Source organism: Azolla caroliniana, unplaced genomic scaffold (genome assembly GCF_043228905.1).
Source record: "Azolla caroliniana isolate FFs.n. ecotype wild unplaced genomic scaffold, voAzoCaro1.0.p SCAF_7, whole genome shotgun sequence".
NCBI classification, from domain to species: Eukaryota; Viridiplantae; Streptophyta; class Polypodiopsida; order Salviniales; family Salviniaceae; genus Azolla; species Azolla caroliniana.
This window is the reverse complement of record NW_028230442.1, coordinates 516,608-535,388: the sequence shown is the minus strand read 5'-3', so window position 1 is coordinate 535,388 and position 18,781 is coordinate 516,608. Positions and strand designations below refer to the sequence as shown.

General features: G+C 35.9%; 4 protein-coding genes across 10 annotated transcripts; all 4 read left to right on the top strand.

Moving 5' to 3' along the window:
• Positions 1 to 3: 3 nt before the first annotated feature.
• On the top strand, positions 4 to 5,139 carry LOC147861414 (plant UBX domain-containing protein 8-like). 4 transcript variants are annotated; one of them, XM_087322650.1, is made up of 11 exons: positions 4 to 197; positions 991 to 1,052; positions 1,214 to 1,859; positions 1,951 to 2,004; positions 2,113 to 2,219; positions 2,364 to 2,562; positions 2,832 to 3,020; positions 3,473 to 3,637; positions 4,020 to 4,163; positions 4,735 to 4,791; positions 4,894 to 5,139. In XM_087322650.1, the coding sequence occupies exons 3-11, from the start codon at positions 1,218 to 1,220 to the stop codon at positions 5,002 to 5,004; spliced, it is 1,668 nt and encodes a 555-aa protein (XP_087178776.1). In that variant the 5' UTR covers positions 4 to 197; positions 991 to 1,052; positions 1,214 to 1,217; the 3' UTR covers positions 5,005 to 5,139. The 4 variants fall into 4 exon arrangements, with proteins under 4 accessions (XP_087178776.1, XP_087178777.1, XP_087178778.1 ...); XM_087322651.1 differs by lacking the exon at positions 991 to 1,052; XM_087322652.1 differs by having other exon boundaries at positions 991 to 1,859; positions 2,394 to 2,562.
• Positions 5,140 to 6,800: 1,661 nt separating this feature from the next.
• LOC147861413 (microtubule nucleation factor SSNA1-like) lies at positions 6,801 to 9,599 on the top strand. 3 transcript variants are annotated; one of them, XM_087322751.1, is made up of 4 exons: positions 6,801 to 6,944; positions 7,801 to 7,957; positions 8,442 to 8,641; positions 8,954 to 9,599. In XM_087322751.1, the coding sequence occupies exons 2-4, from the start codon at positions 7,906 to 7,908 to the stop codon at positions 8,963 to 8,965; spliced, it is 264 nt and encodes an 87-aa protein (XP_087178877.1). In that variant the 5' UTR covers positions 6,801 to 6,944; positions 7,801 to 7,905; the 3' UTR covers positions 8,966 to 9,599. The 3 variants fall into 3 exon arrangements, with proteins under 3 accessions (XP_087178877.1, XP_087178876.1, XP_087178875.1); XM_087322750.1 differs by having other exon boundaries at positions 6,806 to 6,944; positions 7,801 to 7,921; positions 9,135 to 9,599; XM_087322749.1 differs by having other exon boundaries at positions 6,808 to 6,944; positions 9,135 to 9,599.
• Positions 9,600 to 11,824: 2,225 nt separating this feature from the next.
• Positions 11,825 to 15,692, top strand: LOC147861412 (uncharacterized). 2 transcript variants are annotated; one of them, XM_087322748.1, is made up of 3 exons: positions 11,825 to 11,994; positions 13,276 to 13,404; positions 13,981 to 15,692. In XM_087322748.1, the coding sequence occupies exon 3, from the start codon at positions 14,126 to 14,128 to the stop codon at positions 15,299 to 15,301; it is 1,176 nt and encodes a 391-aa protein (XP_087178874.1). In that variant the 5' UTR covers positions 11,825 to 11,994; positions 13,276 to 13,404; positions 13,981 to 14,125; the 3' UTR covers positions 15,302 to 15,692. The 2 variants fall into 2 exon arrangements, with proteins under 2 accessions (XP_087178874.1, XP_087178873.1); XM_087322747.1 differs by having other exon boundaries at positions 13,250 to 13,404.
• A 1,146-nt stretch (positions 15,693 to 16,838) lies between these two features.
• On the top strand, positions 16,839 to 17,814 carry LOC147861411 (signaling peptide TAXIMIN 1-like). Its single transcript, XM_087322536.1, has 2 exons — positions 16,839 to 17,059; positions 17,407 to 17,814. The coding sequence occupies exons 1-2, from the start codon at positions 16,962 to 16,964 to the stop codon at positions 17,528 to 17,530; spliced, it is 222 nt and encodes a 73-aa protein (XP_087178662.1). The 5' UTR covers positions 16,839 to 16,961; the 3' UTR covers positions 17,531 to 17,814.
• The last annotated feature ends 967 nt before the right edge of the window (positions 17,815 to 18,781 follow it).

Here is an 18,781-nt window from a genome sequence, read left to right as displayed (position 1 = left end):
TTTCTTCCAAGAACTGTGTAGGACGCAACAATTATTGTGAGGTCTTCTACAGAGGATAAAACAGATTTCACCACAAGGAACCCATTATCATTTCCCTTAGAATTCATGTTCAAGCTTTCCATTTCCCCGCAGGGGATGTGCAGAGACTGATTACCATTATGGGTCTCATAGAATCAGTTGCTCGAGAAAAATTTCATGTAAGATACTGAAGATCTCAGAACCTTTTTGTCTTTATTTTCCTGCTCTGATTTTGGTTTCGACCTATTACTGCTGAGAAAAGGAGTTCACTTGATCATGATATTTCATCTGTTTTGAATCTCGTAAACCACCCGTTTGTATTAATGTTTTGTTTCTGCTTATTATAATCGTGATGATAATGCATATGATTTGAATGTCAGAAAATCCACTTATATCAATGTTATCTTTTGCATAGATCTCTCTGTTCTGTGCTCCAATTCATAACTGTTTTGTGAATATGTTTCGCAATATCGGATATCCACTTGCATCAAACACTTGTTTTGCATAAATCTCTCCTTTTCCTTAGACCCATCAGTGATCACTAACACATACAATGTGGAATAACCTTGAGTAGATTGATGTTCTGGTGTTCTAGGCGAACATGTACACGTCACATATAACTGCAATATTTAAACTCCACTCACATTTTGCGGCCTGTTTTTTACATACCTTTTCTTTAGGAATGATCAATACACCTCATGTAAGTGATCTTGAGTAGATAATGCTATGCACGTGATCTAGAGGAATGAATCTACCTTAAGAACATGGCCAAGATAGCGTTTCGGTGTCTGGACATACAAAGTACACATGACATGTATTAATGGTATGCTTCACATAGATGTCTCCTTTTCTCTGGACCCATCAGTGATCACAAATAAATAGTATATTGATGACCTTGAATAGACAGGTACGATTAGCCACCCTTTCCAAAGAAAGAAAATCCATTGTGTCTCATAATGCTTTTTATTACAGGTACACAAGGGAGTCTCAAATGATTAAAGCCAAAATTTGCTTAATGAAGGAGAAATCTGCATGTAAGTGCTTGTGGATTGCATTAGAAGAGTTACATATATACTTATGGAAGCTGGTCTTTGCGCTAATTGTTGATCTGTACACCAAATTTAATATCTTGCTAGGAACATTATAGATTTTGTTATGTAGATTATAGTAATGACTTGAAAGTGTCTGCTTCCAGTTCTATGGGGCAAAATCAGAGTGTTGGGAGTGGAAATCAAAGCTGTCAAGTGCAGAATAATCAATCATCAAATGGAAGAGAATGCAATCATGTAGTGCAAAGACATGCAGTGGACAGAGTTTATGAGCCTCTAGTTTTTCAATCTGTATTGCCACTCTTACCTTACCCAGTACATTTGTTTCCTTCCTGGGCAATTGGGTTGATTCAAGCTGGAGGATTTGGAAGAGATGATGGGATAGAGGATTATCACGATCTTCATATGAGCATTTCTCAGCGAAGGGGCCTACAGGAGGTTCCGGTTGATAGGAAAGATGAAGGTTCTTCAAGGAGAAGAATGTATAGAAATCATATGAATAATGAGATACACACGAAAGGTGCTGGATTTTCAAGGGGAATAGAACATAGGAATTATTTGAGAGAGGAGATACACATGAAAGATGAAAGATTGTCATGGGTAATAACACATAGAAATCATTTGAAAGAGGTACACTTGCCATCGGGTAGTTCCACTCAATCTTCTGCTTTGTCAGATATTAGCAATCACAGGTGGTTTCAGACAAGCATGAGAGAAATTGAAGGTAACGATGTAGAGGAGGAAATTCTACAAAGAGCAATTGAAGCTTCCATCATAGAGAGGATGAGATTGGTAGGAGTTGAATGTGGACATTATAGGTGAAGTTTATTTATCAAGGTGAGTGAGTTCCATATCCACTAATGTTATGGCTGGTTTGCCACAGAATGCTGCTAATAAAGAGGATGATCTTGAACAGGCAATTGCAGAATCCTTGAAGGTTTTTTGAAGTCTCGTTGCTAGTTTATATATAGTATTCAAACTTTTGTGTTTAGTGTATAATGTATAGAACCCTAATATTTTGAAATGGAAAACTTGTCTCTGGCAGACTGCACAGATAGAGAAGGAAATCCGTTTAAAGAAAGCCTATGCTGAGATGCTTGAAGATGAGATCTGGAATGGGGATCTTAATAATAAGAACAGTATTGGAAACAGGTGATTTCAGATTTCCCTTTTTATATTTTCACAAATTTGGTTACAGCCTTAGGCATCTTCAGTTTTTCTTTTATTAAATTAAGTTGTTGCACATGGGAATATGTTAACATTATACATGGAACTGTACTATCACTCTATAACCAGGAATGGGGCTATTCCAGAAAGTTTTGGCAGAAGTTATTTGCAAAACACTTCCGATACACTAGCTGGTTTTGTTAACGTAGCTTCAAGAAGAACTGAAGAAGATCATGAAGATTATGAAGTTGAACATTTAATAAGGACGAGATTGGCTCACGGTCACACACATATGGTTTCTGTATCACCTTTATCAGAACCTGATGATGTCAGTAATGTTCTATAATTACTATTGTATTATGGCAAGTTAGTGTAATAATTATGCATCTGTTAAGTCAGTATAAGTGAACTTGTCAGCACGTTAATGCTGATCTTAACGTGAAGAATTCAGTTGGCAAATGCTAAAGACCTAATTGTTAAGTCATGTGTTTTCCAAACTAAATAGACTTCCAGTTAAGATGACAATTAAGGTGCCAGTGCTTTTTTAAATATTGATCTTCTTGGGTGGAAAAGGAAGTTTGTGTTCTACTTTTGTAGTGGGGAGGTCTTTCAACTGAAGAACATCAAGATGCAATCATGCTTGAGGCAGCTATGTTTGGGTCACTACCAGAAGAAATAGCTCTGAAGTTTGGCTGCTTGTCTGGAGAGCACATTCCAGCACCAGCACCAGCACCACCATCGCCATCACCCATTGTTATTGCTTACCGGCAACTACGCGAAGAACAGGTATCATGTCAGATATTCACTCTCAAATTCTATCCACAATACTTGTTATTAACAAAATATGAACAAATTTCAATCATTTGCACAAGACCCATGTAAAATATCTACAAAAATAGTTTCAATCATTTGCAATGCCAAGAACTATGAGACATGATGTAATAGCCATCGTGTGCGTCACTCTATGATGCATATGGAACCTTCACTATTTACACATTCTTTGTGTTGAGTCTTCTTTTTCAGACAAGACATCGTAGCACTTATGGACTAAGCTGCTCCATGATCTTTGGGGTTAATTTCTTTTCCTTCTTGGGTTGTCCAAGAATGGAATTACTATATCCTTGGACGCGAGTCCATAGAGGAAGGACATTATGCTGTCTGTATGCATTGGCAATTTGATGTTCTTGTAACTGATTCCTCTATATGAGCTATCCTGATGGAGTAATAAATGTAAATAGGATAATGAGTATTTGGCTTCATTGCAAGCTGATCTTGAAAAAGAGGCAAAGGCAAGAATTGATGAAGAGGCACGCCTGCTAAAGGAAGCTGAAGATAGAGCTGCTGCTGAGGCAGAAGAGAAACGTCAGCAGCAAGAAGCTTTGCACAAGCAACTTGCTGAAGAGGTCTGTTCTTTTGCTTCTATGATGTGTTAAATTTGTTTCCTCACAAGTATATTATTCAAGTCATAGTATGAACCACACGTGCATTCGCATTCTCGAATGTTTCAATCATTCGAGTATGGTAAACACCCTCGAAGTATGGTAAATACTCATTATTTATTATAAGGTTTTTTTTTTTAAGGTAAGAAAGTTAAGGTAAAAAGTGTAAAAAAAAAGCATAAGAATGTTTTGATAACATACACATTCGTTTGCATTCATATGAAAAAGAATGTTTGCCAATGCATTCGAGTATATTATGTACTATGATTCACGTTTGTCTGAAATATCTTACTTAAGCTTGTTGGAATTTGGTCTGTTTATTTGTCTGAAGTATGCTATTTTGCAGGAGCTAAAGAAACAAGTGGCTGCCAAACAAGCCTCGCTTCCTCAAGAGCCTTTGATGAATGATGAGCGTGCGATTAAAATCATGGTTCGCATGCCAGATGGATACCGGCAAGTTAGAAGGTTCCATGTATCAAATCCACTTCAGGTATACCTTGGCCCACAAACCATTACCTTTAATGACATGAATATATCCCATTTTGTTATATCCCAAGACATCCAAGTGGGCATCTTCAGTGTCCGGTCTAATGCAAAAGGCCTGTACAAAGAGACGGGACATCTAGCATGTGAAAGAACACATAGGTGGAGAGAGTATCTCGTAGGCATGTATCAAGTGATGGCACTTCCAGTTATGATTTCATGAGGTAAGTATTCAGAAGAGAATTCAGCCTTCGGGAAGTCTAAAGGTGGGTTTTGTCTAAAGGTGGGTTTTGTTAGGCTTTTATTGTGTTTTGAACCTTTAGCATGTGAAATCACTCTCCATTTTAGGAATGGAATGGTATTCAGAAGTGAATGCACCCTTGGTTGAATCCTCAAAGCAAGTTTCATTAGGCTTGTATCATGATGTGGAGCCCTCAGCGTGTGAATTCACTTTTATTCACATGCTAGAGTTATGAGCACACTTCAACATTGGGTGGAGATGGCACATGCGCATCTGGATGTCTGGGGAGGCAACACATTCTCCGTCATTAAATACAATCCTGTGTGTGTCATTGCAGTGCTTATATGATTTCATGGATGTTACATGTGGACTTGTGCCTGGTTCTTACAAACTGGTCAGTTGCATTTACCAATGGGGCAGTATTTTCTTTTAATTTTGATATTATTGATTTCAAGGATAAGAGTATTGGTGATTTACTAGTAGATCAATTGTGCAGGTGAGGGCATACCCTCGGAAAGTGTTCAGTGTTGACGAACGTTTTCTCTCTTTCCATGATCTAGGATTGAGAAACAAATCCGAGGCGCTTTTCCTAGAATTTGTTGAGTGATTGATTTGAGTTCTTCTTTTCCTACCCAATAAGGGAAAAGGGAACATGGAAGGATGTGTTGTATGTATGTGTAAATGTACTGTCTATAAATGCTTAAACTTTGTTTGTATAATACCAGAATTAGCTCTTGTGGAAGGATGTGTTGTATATATGTGTAAATGCACTGTCTATAAATGCTCAACCTTTGTAGATATCACAATTAGCTGGTTTTACTTTGGAAATTACTATTATGTTCCTAGCTTTCTGGCCATTAGATTAAGAGAAGTGAATTCGACCCCACGTATGTAAATTGTGAACAGGAGACATCAATCTTTGAACGTGACAGCAAACTATACTATGATTATCAAAATAAACCATTGTGACTGCTTACATAATGGTTGTGTGACTCTTTTAGTAATACTAGATTATTTATAACAGCAATCCATTGATAGATCACACGTATACTTTGATCATGAAGACATTGCTTCCTTAGAGAATGAATTCAAATTGTGTGTGAGCTGACACCCATTGCATTGGAAAGTCTTAGTGTAGTTATTTGAAGATAAATGTTTGTAAAGTGACAACCCCTATGTAATTGTAATCCTATTCAACACTTGCTTAATGTTATCATGCAATTGTATATTTGGAAATCATGTGTTATCGAAGGACTGAATTTTGGAATTGATCAGTTTTGGCCAGAATATTGCAAGCTGTACTAAGAATGATATGGTTTGCTTGGATTGAGCAAAGTAGAGCTCCTTTGGGATTTTGATTTTGTATGTAACCTCATGCATGCATATTATAAGTTTTTGTACACATGTTGAGCTCCTTATCAAATGAAGACTTCATGAATTTGAGGAAGTTTAAATGAAGTAGGCCTTAATGAAATGTCGATTTTGTTATTGATACTAGGTCTTGAGACATCATACACATAATGGAAATATCCATGCATATGCTTCCACACACAATATATATGCATACATGAAGTTAGCTTCTTTAAGAAATCCCTTAGGCAATCTCTATTTGATTGTCTACAACTTAGAGACATCACATTGCAACTTTACACTCTTTACTTTTGAGTGTTTCTAAGGTCATTAGTGTCTAATCTACACTTGTATACTTCTCTTTATTCTTTGTGGGTTTTCATCTAACTTTGAGGTTTTCCACTAGTAGTAGAAGTGTTACTAAAAAAAAGCATACATATTCCATTGAAAAAAAGAGCAACAAAATTATTTGTAATCAAACTAGAAAGCCAAACTTTCATTTTTAGTTTAATAGGACTTAAATCATCGGTGACTAAACTTGAGGGTATTTATGAGAATATGCCCAAGGTTTTAAAATGAAGACACAAAATACGCCTTTCTTGAGGAGTAGTCGTAGCAACAGTAATAGTAGCAAAAAAAAAAAAAAACGCTGACAGGACTACAAAACAATTCAATCGTGTATTTACAAGATTGCTTGCCCCCTACGGATTTTTTGAAAAAAGGACCATATGATACAAACCCACCCTCATTCGTCTCTTCATCAAAATCGAATGCAACTACGAGTTGCCAATTTATACAAGAATTTGGGGCGATTTCGTTTATCCACATATATATGTATGTATATATCTGATATTTAGAAAAAAAAATGATCCGAAAAGCTTGTTGGAGGTACAAAAGAAGGACAAAATTTGGTTTGCTATAGGACCTAAATTGGTGTGAAGGGTTGGGATGGGGGGGGGGGGGGGCATCGCCGTAAAAATATCAGAAAAGAAGTAGGGGTATGTTTCAGAATTTTGGAAAAGAACAAAAAACAGGGCTCTAATTCCTTAACCGTATGACGATGGAGAAACGCTTCGTAAGACTTTACACCCAAATTCTCCACAACAACAGAGCCGCAGAGAATCTAGACTTGATCCTGAGAATCTACGCTGAGAATCTACTCTGATCGAGACCCGTTTCTTCCGATTCTTCCTTCTGGTAAGCGACCCCTCCCTCCCTCCCTCTCTAATTTGCTTTCGAAAAAATTGTCCCCATGGATTCCAAGTTTTATCCCATGATCATTTTCTCCATTTTAGTACAGAAAATTTCCAAAACTTCTTGTTCTTGATTTTATTATACATGCAGAGAATTTTTTTTGTTTTCGATGTACAGAAGATTGTTGGGAAACACAAAAAGAAATAGATTATGATGTGATGAATCGATTTGATTGAATTGAATAGATAAACTTGAATAGACTGGATTCCATTGGATCAATCCATTGGGTTCGATTAGATGGATACAGTGATAAGAGTTCTAGGCTACACATTTAACACTTTCCTCGTACAATCTTGCACATCCACGCCCTCAGGATTACTGGCTTTGAGAGAACATTATCCTGCCCTCTATTAGTTACTCAATGGCTTGGTATTCTTCTTGCTTGTAGATATGGAAATTTATGTTCCCTTGGAAGAGCAGAGGAAATATTTCATAGATTAAACCATCATATCCATGGAATAAAGATTTCTTCAAAAGTTTTTCCGAGACATTTAGTGACGATTCATGTGGGCTCACGAAAATTGAAAGATGTTTCCGAGGGTGGCAACATAATGCAAATGCGATGAATTTTGCGCCTTGTCCCCAATGTATAATATATGTGGTATCTAGATTTCATTGAGATTCTATTCTAACATCTAGATTTCATCTTTTGTAAGGAAATCATAAGATTTTCATGCACATTTGGGCATTTGATGCATATGTACATTGTATGAACACATAAAATTTGAGGTTTTCTTGTTTACAAAGAGAACTGTAGACATGTATAAGGAATTAAGACATTTTGATGCGATGTTTTAAGCACTCCAGGTCAACCAAGCCATTTACAACGGATTCTTCATCATTCTCAGGCAATTGTGAAGGAGGTTTTGTACCAAAAGTGAGGTGCTATTGCAACTGTAAAAGAATGAGAATGCCTAGAAGTGAGCTTGAGGAATATACGTTAGAGATTATACAACGTGCTTTTCTTTCTCTATCTATACCCTCTTAACTCCAACATGTGCATGTAATACTTACCATTATAGGGAAAAGCATCATAATACCCCTAACTTAGTGGATAATTTATAAGCATACATCTTATGTTTTCGAAAATAGTGGAATACCCCTCAATACTAGGACTAAATTTTGTTCCTAGTGGGGCTAGTGGGGTACTCTAATTATTTTTTGAAACCTAAGGATACTATTATAAATACTTAGCAATTTTATGGTATTTTGGTGTCTGGTCTTATTAGAGGTATGACACTGTTGTGTTGCATGATTTAATTCGTATGTTCATTACATCGAAGCATAGACACATTTCATATACTCAATTAATGTTAACATTTTTCTTCTTCAAAGAATATTAACATACATTGTAAAAAAGAAACTTTTTGAAACTTTTTTGGTGATAAAATGATCCAATATTTGTTAAAACTTAGCCAACTTTTTAACGATCCTTAATAGGTATCGATGATCTTCGAGAGAAAAGAAATGAGCTTGCTAGCATGTTACAAGAAGAGGAAGAAGAAAAGGCCCGCATTCAAAATGACATGGTTGTCCTTACTAAAAGGCTTGCAGAGATTGATGAGAATTTGACAAGCAAATATGCATACATTAATGAATATGACAAAACCATTGAAGATGTAGAGGCAGCCTATGGAAAGGTATTGCCTGACTGGTTTTATCCATTTTATAAAAAGCATGAAGAATTGTGGTTAGTCACAATGTGATAATTAGCAATGTGGTTATATTGCCTTGTTACAATGCTATACCCATAGTGCTAATTACCATATTTAGAGCTAATTATAGCATTGCTGATTGTAATTAGCACTAATCACGTTGCTAATTTCTTTAGCTAGCATTAATTTCTTTAGCTAGCTTTTGTAGTTAGTGCATCCCTCCAAATGGATGAATGCTTTTGTGGATTATTAAATTATGATTTTAAGAATGTGGGGTATATCTACTTTTTTACCAAGGGCGCGAAGTGATACTTCTGAAAATACAAAGGGTAGGACCAGTATGACCCCCTAATATTGGAAGGGTAATATTGATATTTTCCTTAATTTACATTACTTCGATTACCATTTTATTGACGCAATCTATACATGAGCTTGACTGTTCTTGTAATGACTTTTACATATTTTGTGAGTTTCACAGATAGTGGAAAGCTCTCAAGTTTTGTTGCATGTTTTGAAGACAGATAGTTTGCAAATAGGAAATAACAGATGAAAGTCACACCTCACAAGCATGTATTATTATTAATGATTGGTAAAAGCTCGCAAGGATATAAAATGGATCGCTCTTTTGCATCAAGGATCTGCAAAAGACTAGATTTTGTAGATATAATCCCCATGCACTTGATGAAGTTAAACATACATAACATCCTTGATTGTAATTCTAAGAATGCAACGCAAATCATTTCAAACAATCAAGGAAAAAGAGAGCATTTGTATCCAACCAAAGTTCATTCTAATCAATTAGAGCTGTTATATGCATGCTTATTGATGGCTATGCCAAAGAAAAGGAGGTTTGTCTACAACTATAGATATCAAAATATGGATATGTATAAGAGAACCATAACTTAATTTGCTTAGACAACATGACCCACAATCTCTTTCTATATATCTCATAATCAAATCCCTTCTTTAAGAAAATTGTGCAATCTTATTTGATTTTGATCCAATCTATACAATATTAATGTTTGGAAAGTGATGGAATTAAACATTGTTTCACATATTGTGGAAGATAAAGTTGAATGAGTAAACAAATAGTGCATTTTGTGAAGAATTGTATTTTAGCCAATGTGGGGAAAGTGTTATAAAGGATCATTTATCCCAATTTTATATCCTCAAGAATGTTAATGCTGGAATGAACGTTTTGGCAACATGGTTTTCATGTAAGGAGGGATGTCAAACAACTAACATGTGGAACTCTAATTTGTATGTTAAAATTGGACTTGTTCCTCACTAATGATTACTATGTGATGTGGGCCTTGCATGGTTAAATATGCTAATAATAAACTGCCATTCCCCTTCTAGGCTCTCTTGTTTGCAATCATATTACTATGTGGTCATGGTTTTTGCTTCCGCGAGGTTGAAACGTGGTCATCGACAAGAATGTGTAGCAAAGAGAGATGATGATGATATGGGGTGATTATTATGACCGATGGGCCCAAAAGGAACACCACAAGAGTCTCCCAAATGGGCAAAGGTTGTATGCATGTGTGGCTCATGGGGTTTCCTTATTCATAAGTAGCGAGCATGTATATGTGCCCAACTTGGAGTAATGCAAGACTTGATTCATATACCCATCTTGACCTAAGCCCACCACACATGCATGTACGATACAATAATTAAAAGGCGCAATCAAGAAGTTGATACAAGACCAAAGGCGAAGAAACAAAAGAGAAGAAAGATGTAGAGTTTCCATATCATTTCAAAGGGGCCATTGACTAGTTGCATTCCTACCAACCACTTGAAAAACACAAATCTTGGGACAAGCCTTTGACATTCGCAGACCTCTATGTTTGGATCTTTTGTTATTGTAATTGATGTATCTACACTATAATCGAGAAATCTCTCTTCCTTTAGATGTTTATTTTTGCCTAATCTTTACTTTTTTTTAATGATCATCCCTTTTGTTCCTCTACTTGTATGTGAATTGATGGTAGGTGTTTAAATATGTAAGCGAAAAGTCACCAAATTTGCAACAGTTCATCTTTGCCTTTCATTGTATTGGCAACGTCAGATAACGATGAGACTTGCAAGTAATTATTGAAAGGACCAAGGTAGGGGAATGCTAACTAACGAAGTCCAAAGTTCCACTATATATATATATGTCTTGCCGAAGAGATGATGATGAAACCATAGAGAGTTGAAATAGCCCAAACGACAAGCAAAGGAGGCAATCGATGCTATGAGAAAGAAAGAAAGAAAGAAATTTTAACGTCTTCTAAGGCCAAAATTGGTCCATGAGAAAAATGGTTTACAAAAAATGGGATATTTACCCATTCATCGAAAGTAAAAAAATCAAAATAAGATAAAAATAGTGTTTACACTAAATAGGTCTAAGAAAATAAAAAAAACATGTTCTATATAAAAAACATGTTCTACAATGAAAAGATGTTATACTAGGCCTAATTTCATTTCCATCCAAATCTCTCGAAGAGAAGCGGGAGGTCAAATAATAACAAGAGTGATGGGACATTGAGTATTTATATGTATGTGAGGACAGGGCGACACGATTCTCATAGAGAAATAATATGTACATTACACATGTCACAAAGAATATCCCCAGGAACTACACACGAAAAAACAAAAACAACACAAATATGTATGTATGAACCTATGTATGTATACATGTATCATGTATGTATAGGTAGAGTAGTATGTATGTATGAATGTATGTATTGTAAATTTGTATGTATGTATTATGTTGATGTATGGTGTATGTATGTATGTATGTATGTTATGTATGTATGTATGTATTATGTTGATGTATGTTGTATGTATGTATGTATGTATGTATGTATTATGTTGTATGTATGTGTATGCATGTATCATGTATGTATGTATTATGTATGTATGTATTATGTTGATGTATGTTGTATGTATGTATGTATGTATGTATTATGTTGTATGTATGTGTATGCATGTATCATGTATGTATGTATTATGTATGTATGTATTATGTTGATGTATGTTGTATGTATGCATCATGTATGTATGTATGTATGTATGTATCATGTATGTATGTATGTATGTATGTATGTAATAATGTATGTTTCATCCAATTATTAATAAAATTTAGTTGCGGTTAAAGAAGAAAGAAATATGTGGGCGGCGGTATGGAGAAGAAGAACATGGTTTCTGCTTCCTTCCTCCCTTCTTTCCTCTTCCTCTTCCTCTTCTTCTTCTTCTTCTTCTTCTTCTTCTTCTCTGTCCGTCTGCGAGAAAACCTCCTCATTTCTCTGCATCATAAGCATCAGCCTAATTTGGCTCTCTCTTTTATTCTACAGGTATGTTTTCTCACACCACTCTCTGAGAGAAAGACAGAGAATCAGTGATTCTCTGTTTATTGAATGATGAAGCTAATTCAATGCATATGAAGAAATATGTAGTAGATGCGCATATAGACGTGTGTAGGTAGGTGTATGTATGTGGATGCCTGTATGTGCGTGCATGCTACATATAGATGCGTATGTTTACCGACGTATGTATATATAAGTATGTGGATGTCTATGTACATATTTATGCGCATGTGGATGTCTATGTGTGCATGTATGTAATATATACACGTGTGCGTGAAGGAGATTCTCTCGCATTGAACAAAATAAAGGACCCCTGAACCCAATGTTACCTCACCTAACTGAATAACACTTCGTTGAAATGTAATGTAGAACCTTTAAAGAGATAGCTACACAGAATTTGTATGTAAGCCGAGTATAATTGGGATGATATGATGAATGTGAAGCATGTGCAATGACAGATTTGATGATAAGAGTTCAGGTTCTCATTTAAGAACTTGGAAACATCCATATGATGATTTCAAAGTTGTGTTATGCATGTGTTAGATGACCCTGATAGAATTTATAGGTAAGAAGAGTACAATAAATTGGGTTATAGGAATTGATGATAATTATGAAGCGTGTGATAGGATGCATTGTATTGATAAGTGTTCAAGTTCTCATGCAAGAAATTGGATGTCAATACTCTCATGGTTTAAATTATCTTATGCATGAGGTCAACTTGGATGAGAAATTTTAAGTTCTCTTATGCATGGCATTCATTTTATTAGAGGTGAAAGGCTTCCGGAGAAAATAGCGTTAGAAAACTTGTGCCTATGGAAGTCGGTTTGAGAAATGTTCATATGTAGATACAATCCTATGGACTACATATGTAGAAGAAAGAAGTGGGTTTGATGGGAAATGATTTTAATATGCAAGCTTCCATGTTCTATGCATCTTTCATTTGTTGATGTATGTGTGTGGGTACTGTCCCCTGAGTATGCATGTATATATGCTATTAGCCTATACCTTATACATGCATATATATGGGATTAAGACTCGTGAATATACATCTGTACGTATATGTGTGTCTGTGTAGATACAAATACGCATGTATGTGTATGCCTCATAATGCAGAATTAATGTATCATTTTAAGTTGTTGAAAAGGGAAATGGTAAATATAGAGTACCTCAAATGTAGCTTGCAGTGTGAAATGTTATGATAATCTTTTGTAAGTGTTCCCATATACATTTGCTGTTTGAACAGTGTGATGGTTCTTCTATTACTTGCAGGAGTCAAGAAACTACCTGGACCAAAATAGCAAATTCAAGATCAACAGAGGCCGTTTAACTGAGACATCAGACGTATTTGACTGTTTAATGAATTGTAAGGTGTGGAAGGTCTTTCCATGGGCACGAAAGGTATAACATCTCCAATATTTAATCTTTTGTGCCTAAAAACTATTTTATCTCAAAAATATTGATTTTTTTTTTGTGTGATGATAGTACTACCTTTAAGTTCCTTTTTGATGTCTTCTAAGGTTGCTTTCTGAATTATTTATTTAATCTTGTTGTAAGCTCTCTGTTGTCTGGGATGACAGCCACTTGCTTATGTTGTAAAATTCAGGAGGTAGTAATGTTTGAAATCTGTTTCTGAATTTGCTCAAAACATAAATTTCCTATAGCTGAAGTTCTGATACAGGATCATGCTGATTGCAATGATTAACAAATTTAAGGATCACCTTAAAGTTTGTCACCATAACTCCTGACCTTATTTCCAATTTGTCAACAGTTTACTTTCTTACTTCCATCATGTGCATAGGTGTCCTCGTCGGTTGACATTTTTATGTATGATCAACGTGGGAAACAAACCCCTGCCTAATTCATTGAAGATTTAAGGAAATATGTGCTATTATTGTTCTATTGATGTAAAAGTTCATTTACAAATTTCAAGAAAAAAGAAGATTTGTTTGCAATCTTAACTGTGAGTTTTTACAGTGATTCGGAAAGTTGAGGAAAAGAGACATGATTGGAGCATCAGAAGTCATGAAGGATGTTGTTAAGTCCAGTATAAGATTTTACGGGGACGTGTCGGAAGAGGGACTAGCTCGAGTGTAGAGTACCGAAATCTGGCTTTTTGGGAATGGACCATTCCTTTGATCGTCCGTTAGGGGCCCATCTTTGTCAACAAGTTCACCCTCATCATCAAACAACAATGACACATTTTGTTCAGTATCCTTCATGTATACATCATACAAAAGGAACTGAACAATTTCTTGTAGATAACTGCAAAGCCAGCTCTTTCTACAACAATGAAAAGATTTTAGAAATAACCTATAATGATGATGATCACGGCGACAATGAGGATGACGATGACGACCAACCAAGTAATTTGATAAAAGAGGAGAAAGAACTTCATGATGGCAATGGACGAATAATACAAGAGGCTGCTGCATGGCATCGTACCAAATGGACCAATGATATGGTTAAACTTCTTATTGATATTGTGCATTTTGTTGGTGAGGATGGATCCAATGTTGACAACTCCTTGTTAACAGTAGCTGGGAATAAAAGAAAATTATCAAGTTTGCTTCAGAAAAAAGGAAAATGGAGGTTGGTTTCAATCAAGATGAATGAAGGAAAATGTTATGTATCTCCTCAACAATGTGAAGATAAATTTAATGATTTGAACAAGCGTTACAAGCGGCTTAATGATGTTCTTGGAAAGGATATGGCTCTTGAGATTGTTGATCAGCCTAACCTCTTAGAGAGCATGAGCAATCTTTCTTCCAAGGACAAGGAGGATGTGAAGAAAATCCTTACCTCAAAACACACATTTTACAAGGAGATGCATTCATTTTACAATGGGTTTGATTATCATAAGCCTTGTTTGCAATCTACGGTACTAGATGAGCAAGGAAGCAGAGGTATAGATGCCAGGGAGGAGGTATTAGTAGAAAAGAACAATAAAGAGTGTAAAGACAACACAAGTGTAGAGAAACATGATGAGAAAAGTGACAAGGTCGTACCAAATTTGTTATTCGATGAGTCAATTCTAACCAAGAAAATAGTTGTGTCCCGAATGCTGGAGCTACAAAGACAAAAAGTCGATATTCAAGTGCAAGCTCTTGAGCTTGAGAAGAAGTACTTCAAATGGCAAAAGCATTGTGCTGGGAGGGACTTAGGACTAGAGAAGTTGAAGGAGGAAAATAGATTGATGAAAGCAGACAATGACCGGCTGGCACTTTTGTTGAAGGTGAAAAAGATTAAATCTGAGCATACTTTTGACGGGTCAGTATCTTCGACGACCTCCGATTGAGGTTCCTTTCATTGTTACCATGGATCTTCTTGATGGATGAATGAATAGATTCTTCAATGTCCATGGGGGGCTGGAAAATATGCACTCTATTCAAGTATCATATGAAAGCTAACTTGGTCTTGTACCACCATCATACAATGTCCTTGCATGCAGGCTTCTTCTTGAGCTATATTCCGAGAGGTTGATTTGGATTTTCTCAAATGCTTTAGGACATCATCCACAGACCACTAGTATCTCATTTTAGAACTTTTCTATTGTATTATACCTTTTGATCTGATATCGGAACATCTTATTCTTGAGATGCAGATTGAAGGGATTTCGAGCAAGCCTGAAATAATGATTGCATTCATATTCTTGAGCATTATTATTATGACAAATTCTTTCATTTCTATGTATGTATGCTCTAAAATTACAGAGCATTGTCATCTCGAGTTTTGAATTTTTATCAATGATTACAATAATCCATTACATTTGCAAGGAATTTACCAAACCTAAAACAATGCTGAATGTGTGTGATAGATAAAGGAATATGATATGTTGTGTGGTTTTCCATTAAGTAGGAAGATGGTTTGTCGAACTCTTATTTGGAGACGATGTTGAGAACTTTGTAAATTGCATGCCCTTGAAAGTCCACTAAATATATTATTTTTCATGATGTGGCTTTGATTATCAGTATGGATAAATTTTTTGAAGGCAAATTCCTAAGAAAATCCATTACAGCTATGATGTTCCTTGGCATGTATGTTGAACAAGGTCTTCTCCACACAACAAATCTAGATGAATTGTTGTGATAACTTTCATTGAGATCTTGGTTCCCTTGATTGTCAACATTAAACAAAAGTGCATTGAGCAACATAATGCTATAGCGCAACGTCTCAGAATTAGAAAAGGATCAAGTGGAAGAGGACATGAGCTTGCGAGACTGATATCGCATATATGTGATCCTAAATACATTGCTTGCTATTATTCGATCTTTGTCTGCCTACTTCTTCGTCCATTGATCTTCTTTGTTCCTTCGAAATCTCGTGCAATGCAAAGATCAAAGCTCGGCAACCATGTATAGGTGTTTGTAGTTGACTCTTGACACAATACTATCAAGACAATTCACGGATACTATCAGTACAATTCGTAGGCAAATCAAAAGGGTGGACTCTCGATTGCTCATTCCATGAATGGGCGAGGCAATGGACACGATCATTCATTTCAAACACGAAACTCGATCGATCATTCATTCCGATTTGTGATGCTTGGGGACGTGTATGCTAAGTTTGGACCATGGAGAAGAAGCCGGTATCTAAACCAATCTCTGTGTCTCTCTTAAAGAGGTAAGTTGTAAAATAACTTCAGAATAGGAAAACGGCCCCCCTAAATCTTTGAAACGGTCTCAGAGCAAAGCGCGTTTTTTGAAGACTTCTTATTATGATCGGGTTTTTTCTTTCGATTCGCTGAATTCTCTCATTTTGACTAAAGAAACACATGAAATTGTTGTTCTCTGTTTCCGTTTTCCTTTACTAATCTCTCTATTCCTTTTCTTTCTTCTCAGTTCTTCAGATCTACCTAATCCCGCCTTCTCCTTTATTCTGTTCTCTCTTATCAATCCGGGAATCCCTTCCTTCCTTTTTATTCGATTCTATTTTTAACTAACTGGTACAACAGAGAGATGGGTGAATGCCGCCCTCTTGGCTTCCTTCTGGGTCTCCCATTCGCTCTCCTGTCCATCCTCCTTTCTCTCGTGGGCTGCATTCTATGGATCGTCTTGTAAGTCATTAATCCATATAAATTATTAATCCATCCATCCATCCATCCATCCATCCATCCATCAATGCTATGTAGTATGGATTGATCGATCCATTCATGGAATGATGGGCCGATTCAATACATAATTGCAATATATAAGATGGATGGATCAAACCACAAATTGATGGGATCAATCCAAAAAATATATAAATTAAATACCTTTGCTAAATTTCATTTATTGATAAGAATACCGTTTCTAACGCTTTGTTCAGAAGACAGAAATAATATTAAGAATATGTGGATGAATGGAATTAAAGAACTGGTTGGGGCTAATGGCATGATGGATATATATATGTATGTGTATGCAGGACCTTGGTGAGTTGCATATGCCCATGCTGCATATGTGTTGCTGGCCTTGCCAATGTGGGCTTGGCCCTAATCAAAGCCCCCATCCATGTCATCAAATGGTTCATCTCTACCATCCCATGTTAACTTCAATCCTTCTATTAATCAGGAGAGGCCTCAATATATTGATCCAATCCACTCTCATCCAATACAAATACAATACCATACAATACAAATAATAGATGCAGCCCATACAATAGATACAATGCATACGTTTCATGCATGCTTATACACATATATGGTCACAATGGACATACAGTATTTTACATACCACATATTAGCATATGCCCTCCCCTTACTGTGACCATTGCCTGGACTTTGTAATCAATCTCTATTACCATATTATATCAATGATCTCTTCATTCTTTTTATCAATAACTGCTTGATGCCAGACAACATTGTTTGGCAACATTGTTTCTGAATCTTGTTGAGAACCTTTGCTAATGCTGGAACACAATGTATTGTACATACATCAGTTGAATCAAGGCCCAAATCTCATTAGAATAATATGATGTTGGTTTGACATTTTGCCTTTTATCTAGGTATTCAATCAGGCTCATGAAAGGTAATCCTCCTTATGAATTAATCTCATTAGAAGAATGAATATATTGGGTTGACATTGTGCCTTTTCTCTAGGTATTCAATCCTCATGAAAGGTAATCCTCCTTAAGTTCTACATACCCTATACTTCTCCACTTCCTACATCCATGCAAAGGTAGCACAATCAATGGGACAAGAGCATAAAAGAGCTTCCCAAAAAATCACCCATTATTTATGATCTCTTATCATACAATCCCTTTCTTTCTTTGATGGTGTTCTTAAAAAGCAATACAATGGTCTCATAGTTTCATCAGAGTTTTTACAATACCATGGTTTCAAAGATTCTACAATACCATGGACACATTGTTCCACGCCTTGTGTTATTGTTTATTAAACTATCCAAGTTCCATCGACCACAAGTACTTTTTATTCAAATCTCCCAATCTTAAGTTAAGTCTTTAAACTCCTATTGAACTTTTGCCAATGGAGGAGGGTTTCCATAGTACCAAAGTTAAAAACAACACATTGAAGGAAAATTTCGCGTCAATCCAAATATCTCACGCTAAGGTTGTACAATGTTTGATTCAACAAACTTGGAACTTGGTTTAGAGTCCCATTGGTTAATTTTTGCTTCAATCAATATCTCATACTAAGGTTGTACAATGTCGATTCAACATACTTGGTGCTTGGTTTAGAGTCCCATTAACTTGGATCTCTATCGAGAGAATAGCTTATACCAATTATTTACTTTGCTAAACACTTAATTGACGCATTTTTCTTAAACCAAATGTAAAAAAT

Coding starts and splice junctions, on each gene's coding strand:
- LOC147861411 (XM_087322536.1), top strand. CDS start 16,962: ATGGGTGAATGCCGCCCTCTTGGCTTCCTTCTGGGTCTCCCATTCGCT. Junction 17,060..17,406: donor TGCATTCTATGGATCGTCTT/GTAAGTCATTAA, acceptor ATGTGTATGCAG/GACCTTGGTGAGTTGCATAT.
- LOC147861412 (XM_087322748.1), top strand. CDS start 14,126: ATGGACCATTCCTTTGATCGTCCGTTAGGGGCCCATCTTTGTCAACAA.
- LOC147861414 (XM_087322651.1), top strand. CDS start 1,218: ATGGGGCAAAATCAGAGTGTTGGGAGTGGAAATCAAAGCTGTCAAGTG. Junction 3,021..3,472: donor GGCAACTACGCGAAGAACAG/GTATCATGTCAG, acceptor AAATGTAAATAG/GATAATGAGTATTTGGCTTC. Junction 4,792..4,893: donor TGCCTGGTTCTTACAAACTG/GTCAGTTGCATT, acceptor TCAATTGTGCAG/GTGAGGGCATACCCTCGGAA.
- LOC147861413 (XM_087322749.1), top strand. CDS start 7,906: ATGAGAATGCCTAGAAGTGAGCTTGAGGAATATACGTTAGAGATTATA. Junction 7,958..8,441: donor TACGTTAGAGATTATACAAC/GTGCTTTTCTTT, acceptor GATCCTTAATAG/GTATCGATGATCTTCGAGAG. Junction 8,642..9,134: donor TAGAGGCAGCCTATGGAAAG/GTATTGCCTGAC, acceptor TGAGTTTCACAG/ATAGTGGAAAGCTCTCAAGT.